This window comes from Tarenaya hassleriana, unplaced genomic scaffold, assembly GCF_000463585.1.
Source record: "Tarenaya hassleriana unplaced genomic scaffold, ASM46358v1 Cleome1, whole genome shotgun sequence".
NCBI lineage: Eukaryota > Viridiplantae > Streptophyta > Magnoliopsida > Brassicales > Cleomaceae > Tarenaya > Tarenaya hassleriana.
In genome coordinates, this window is record NW_010960187.1 from 3,553,846 (window position 1) to 3,559,515 (window position 5,670).

The following is a 5,670-nucleotide window of genomic DNA, read 5'->3' on the forward strand; positions in this document are numbered from 1 at the left end:
CGGTTCAGTGCTGACATTTCCTTAAAGCTGGGTAGCAGCTTCTCGTTAATCCCATTTGTCATCGTTGTTGTAAGATTTCTAATACAAATGAACTTCACCTTGTCTTCCAAACCCGAGATACCGATAAACAAGCAAAGTTTTTTTTTTCGTGCAGGCACTTTGCACGATGCTGGCTATGCTGGCCACACTACCACTTGCTCAGCTTTTCTTCTTTCACATTCTCCTCATCAAGAAGGTTGTTTGCAATGATCAAGAACATGGAAAGCTCTTTTCTTTTAACTTTGTGAGGATGTTATGTTATGATTTACCGAGCTAATTTCTTTAATCGAGATCGAGTCATCCAATCACCAGCAATTCCATTCGATGAACGCGCTTGAGATCCTGAGGGAAACTGCTCGGATTCTCCGGTACAATCTGGGTGCTTTCATGTTGACTGCTGCTGTCTTTATCTGTCCTGCTTCTGCTGTTTTCTTACCCAACCTGTTAGTTGATGAATCAGTAGTTAAGAAACTCACTGTCAGGTTGCTCTTAGTTGCAAAGTCCAGTGGCATTCCTCTCAGGCCATTTGTGAAACACTCTTGCCAGAAATTCGCTGAAACAGCTGTTTCATCGGCAATGTGCTTTCCCTTGTTCATCACTCTCTACCTCTTGTCAAGGGCAGCCATTGTTTACTCAGTGGATTGCACTTACTCCAGGAAAAAGGTCGATCTAAGCAAGTTCATAGTCATAATCCAGAGGCTTTGGAAACGGCTTGTTTTCACATACTTGTGGGTATGTATGATGATTGTCGGTTGCGTCACTTCCTTCAGGAATGTGATGGTGGAGGTCAACATAGCCCGCAAATGTCAATGGTCAGTTCGCTCACGGGACTAAGCAGTGCGAGTTCCTTTAATACTTTTCACCGTGCAGCCTGGTGCACACCCCCTCGCTTATTTGTCGAGGATCAGGTACCATAATTGACTATTTTCTTCCTTTTTCAACGAATTTCTTAGCCTCAGGCCCTCAACCATGGCATATCAGAAGAAGCTGTTAACTTGACCCGAGGCTAATAGGTTGAACCTTTTTTTTGGTTCATGAGAATCTGTGTATTTTGAAATGTGAACTTTGATGGGTTAAAAAAACGAGGGCATTGTAGTCTAAAAGTTGGCATTTTTTTATCAGTTAGAAGCTCGACATGCCTTAAATATGCCTTTTTCGGGTGGTTTCCCTTTGCAGTTTGTTGATGTAGTTCCTCCCGAGAATGCATCCGTAAGTTCATATGGGAAGAAGACAGCGGTTGAGGAACCTGTCAAGAAGAAGAACGCCCCGGTAAAGATCAGTCCGTGGACTCTAGCACGGCTCAATGGCGAAGAGGTTTCAAAGGTAGCAGCGCAAGCAAGAAGGAAATCCAAAATACTTCAGCCTGTGGGGAGACGGGAAAATCCATTTGGGTTGGAAGCAAGCAGCAGTTTTGGCCGAAGAATGTTCCCGAAATCCGACGCTAATAACAGTAACAATGGCAAGCGGAGACCATCGAAACGGATACGACTACCAGCTGAAATGCCACCCCTTGAGCCGCTGATGAAGAATATCCAGGCAAAAGCTACTGAAACATCATTGAACCCTCTTCAGCTTGAAGCAAGAAGCGCTTTTCAGACAAGCCGAACAATGTCAAGCTCAGGTGTTATGGTTACTTCTTCACCCGAAAGCAGCTTAGACTCACCTGACATTCACCCATTTAGGGTTTCCTCTGGAGTCGAGGATTCAACCCAACTCACTGGATTATCTTCGACTCTTGCTCTGATGGGTCAACAGAGGGGAGATATGATAATACCATTTACAAGGTCGTCTACAAGTGACGGCTATGAAGCTTCCGGTGGGGAAGACAGCGATCAGGTTCCTTCTAGAAACATCCATAGATTTCGATGATGATAATGGATAGTACCGTAGATTTTCCGCCTTCAGCATTCTTTCATTCATGGCCGGTGAACTCACGAATGGACCAATCAAGAAAGTGAATTCTTTTCCCGGGTTTTCGCGAGATTTACAGTGCAAGCGAGGAGCTGTGGAACTGACAAGTAGCACCGGGAAAGAAAGAAAGGCGTTTGAGGGAATCGACAAGATCTTGGTTGGTCTTTGGGGGATTTTTCTTTGCTAAAGTTGTGAAAAAGCTTTGTTTCTTGTGAAAATGGTGAAAACTCGTTGTTTATTTTTCTCGTGATCTTTGTCAGTAACTCTTCTGTATAGTTTTGTAACTCAGAAATATGGCAACTTCCATGAACTGATTGATACAACTGAAGATGTCTACCTGAGTTTTCCCGCTCTTTTTACCGACAAGTTTTCCACAGTTACCGACAAATCTTCCTCATTTCGACAAAGGAAAAGGAGAAACTATATTTAGGGAAATCCAAATAAAGCAAAACTTAGAAATCGTTGATTAAGTTTCAATAGTACCGTGCGTTAGACGGAACGCCATTGCCGAGATCCCATCCAAGATTCTTCTTGTTGCTCATCTTGGACCCGTCTCTCATCCTTTCATTCAAAAGACCCTTTCATTTCTCTCGCATTTCCGAAATCGACCCGTTTCCCATTTTCCAAATTCCTTTGCGAGATTTTATTTCTTGTGCAGGAAGAGCACCGAAAGCGAATCGCTTTAATGCTTTCCGACGCGGTGAAGATCCAATCCCGTGATTCCATTTTTTCGATTCTCTGGGTTATGAAGGTAATCCGCTAATCTGGGTTAGTGATAAGATCTTTGATTTTGAATCGAAATCACCCGCTGTTCGTGGATTTCGGGTTTATGGGTATGTAATCCTGGGCTTTCAGCTGAACCCACTTCGGTCGAAATGGAGATGGAAGTTTCCCGGACGAATCATGGCGAAAATCAGGGATATGTCGTGTCCCATCTGGAGAAACTCGAGATCGAGTCATCCAATCACCAGCAATTCCATTCGATGAACGCGCTTGAGATCCTGAGGGAAACTGCTCGGATTCTCCGGTACAATCTGGGTGCTTTCATGTTGACTGCTGCTGTCTTTATCTGTCCTGCTTCTGCTGTTTTCTTACCCAACCTGTTAGTTGATGAATCAGTAGTTAAGAAACTCACTGTCAGGTTGCTCTTAGTTGCAAAGTCCAGTGGCATTCCTCTCAGGCCATTTGTGAAACACTCTTGCCAGAAATTCGCTGAAACAGCTGTTTCATCGGCAATGTGCTTTCCCTTGTTCATCACTCTCTACCTCTTGTCAAGGGCAGCCATTGTTTACTCAGTGGATTGCACTTACTCCAGGAAAAAGGTCGATCTAAGCAAGTTCATAGTCATAATCCAGAGGCTTTGGAAACGGCTTGTTTTCACATACTTGTGGGTATGTATGATGATTGTCGGTTGCGTCACTTCCTTCTGTGTCCTCCTCATCGCAATCTGTAGTTCGTTTTCCGTTCTTGGCTTCTCTCCAGATTCAAATGCCTATGTAGCTATCGCGGTCGGTATGGTATTCTCTGTTGTTTTCGCCGATGCCATCATAATCTGCAACACATCAATGGTGATATGCATACTCGAAGATGTCTCAGGGCCACGAGCTTTGCTCAGAGCCGTTGATCTTATCAAAGGGCAGACTCAGGTGGGTTTGCTGATATTTCTTGGATCGACGATTGGTTTAGCATTTGTGGAAGGATTGTTCGAACACAGAGTGAAGACATTGAGTTATGGAGATGGGTCCTCGAGGATATGGGAAGGACCACTTCTGGTTGTGATGTATACCTTTGTGGTCCTTATAGATTCGATGATGAGTGCAGTGTTCTATTTCAGCTGCCGGTCTTACAGTATGGAAGCTTCCGGAAGCGAAAATCAGCCGATTTTGGAAACAATGGTTGTAACCAGTAGCTCTGTGGATATCATCCAGTGATGATGTCTGGCTACTTACATGTCTCTCTGGTTCTTTCAGACAGAAACATCTGTGTCTTTTCTTGGATTCTACTGATCTTACTAATGGAGATGTTACTGGCTGCTTTGAGAAATATTTGTTTGGAGGCAAGTTAGATTTTTTATTTTGGACTTTTGGAGATTTGAGACTTGGGAACATGACAGAACAGAGCAATGTATACGAGCATATCCATATTGCTGTCTCTTTGTTTCACATAAATTATATGTAGTTTTACATGTTTTCTTCTTCTTCTATTGATGTTTAAATGGTTTGAAGATCATTGTGAGTTCATGTCCTGATTTCCTTTTGATATTTTGTTCATCTCCAATGCTCTGGGAGCTTTATATCTTTGAAACTGTGAGTTCAGGACTAAATTGTCATTCCAGGAAATTTTGGGGTGTAAATGTAAATTTTAGTTAATATGGTGGGTTTTCTCAAATTATTAATATATAAAAGGACTTCAAAAGAATATAAACAATGGCCATTATAACCCCGAGTCCAAGGCGGTTCGAAAAAAGAGAAATCGTGCGCGTCCCCGAAGCGGAGGGGAAACTGAACTGCGAAAAGAAAAATCAGGTGAGTGACTCGCGAGTGGACTCAGTGAACTGTGTCGCTGGTTTCCTCGCTTCTTGCCTCGGTTTCAAGTCGACGGCTTTGGTTTGTGATCGATGAATTTGTTCTTATTGCCTGCCATCTGTTCGTCGGAATGACTGAACTAGATGCTATCGCGTGATTTTAGGCGAGCATTGAAATTGATTGATAATTCTTACTTCGTTTTTCTTGGGACTGAGTATCAATCAGAAGGTCGATCCAAGTAAAAGGGTAGTTTTAGAGAACGATATCGTGTTTACTTGAGAGGATATTTGTTCATGCAGTGATGGATGAGGTACACCAAAAGCAGTTGCAGACATTGGAGGAGATTATTGATAGGGATTTGAAACAGAAGCTTGTACAGTCCACTGCTTCACGGTATTAAAATTTACCTCTTTCACTTACAGGTTTTGAAATTTATGTATCTGTCGTTGATGTTTACTGGGTCCGGTGGGATCTTGCTTAAAGGGTTTGGTTAATTTCTCTGTTTTCTGTGCATGCTTTACAGTCCCGTGTGAACAAAGTTCTTTTTTTTTGGCAGGGACAAGATCTTTGAGGAACAAAAAACACTGTATCCTTCCTTATTCCTTATAGGCAAATTCATGTTTCTTTAAGCGTATATTTTCTCCTGATAGTTTTATTTCTATCATGATCCTCCGTGCTTTCCATGAACTGCATTCTTTCAATTAATTTTCCGGTTCTCCGAGCCTTGGAGATTTTCCTGGAGTTAGTCATCAGCCCTAGATTGTTCCCATGACTGTTATTTGAATTCCAGCTCTGATTTGCGGAAAAACATAGAAACCCTGGAGAAAAATGGTGTAACCAGTCTCAAAACAATGGTCAACCTTGGTTCAGAAGTTTACATGCAGGCTGAGGTGTAAGTAATTGATAACTATGGTTCTTTCCTTGTGCCAGCATTGTGTTCTCATTACACTTTCTCGTGAGTATATATTTTCACTGGATTTAATATAATATTTGTCTATAAGCGAGGAGAGTGTGTAATCATGGACCTGTTCTTTGTATCTTTCTCTTCCATTAGTGAATTTTCGATAGAAATGTATTATTGACCGATAGATATATTGTTTGTTCCCCTTTTGGGGCTTGAGGTTGCAGCTGATTATGCAATGGTCAACCGGAATTCTTGTCCTCGTCTTATGTTTTCTCCAAAGGAAGCGGTTCA

The 5,670-nt window shown here is 42.2% G+C and overlaps 3 protein-coding genes across 3 annotated transcripts in view; all 3 read left to right on the forward strand.

Annotated features, from left to right (window-relative positions):
* Positions 1–2,299, forward strand: part of LOC104808647 (probable protein S-acyltransferase 22) — a 4,347-nt gene extending 2,048 nt beyond the window's left edge. Inside the window, exons 7-10 of the mRNA XM_010534377.2 lie at positions 1–69; positions 155–235; positions 738–947; positions 1,216–2,299. Of these exons, the coding sequence (XP_010532679.1) occupies positions 1–69; positions 155–235; positions 738–947; positions 1,216–1,908 (1,053 nt within the window). The 3' untranslated portion in view covers positions 1,909–2,299. The remainder of the gene's footprint in view (positions 70–154; positions 236–737; positions 948–1,215) is intronic.
* Positions 2,300–2,391: 92 nt separating this feature from the next.
* Positions 2,392–4,247, forward strand: LOC104808637. Its single transcript, XM_010534366.2, has 2 exons — positions 2,392–2,701; positions 2,806–4,247. The coding sequence occupies exon 2, from the start codon at positions 2,826–2,828 to the stop codon at positions 3,879–3,881; it is 1,056 nt and encodes a 351-aa protein (XP_010532668.1). The 5' UTR covers positions 2,392–2,701; positions 2,806–2,825; the 3' UTR covers positions 3,882–4,247.
* Positions 4,248–4,389: 142 nt separating this feature from the next.
* The window catches only part of LOC104808654 (protein UXT homolog), a 2,196-nt gene continuing 915 nt past the window's right edge, over positions 4,390–5,670 (forward strand). The window contains exons 1-4 of the mRNA XM_010534387.1: positions 4,390–4,475; positions 4,775–4,868; positions 5,032–5,061; positions 5,266–5,367. Coding sequence (XP_010532689.1) covers positions 4,777–4,868; positions 5,032–5,061; positions 5,266–5,367 — 224 coding nt within the window. The 5' untranslated portion in view covers positions 4,390–4,475; positions 4,775–4,776. The remainder of the gene's footprint in view (positions 4,476–4,774; positions 4,869–5,031; positions 5,062–5,265; positions 5,368–5,670) is intronic.

Excerpts from the sequence above, each read along its gene's own strand:
- LOC104808637 (XM_010534366.2), top strand. The coding sequence starts at position 2,826 with ATGGAGATGGAAGTTTCCCGGACGAATCATGGCGAAAATCAGGGATAT.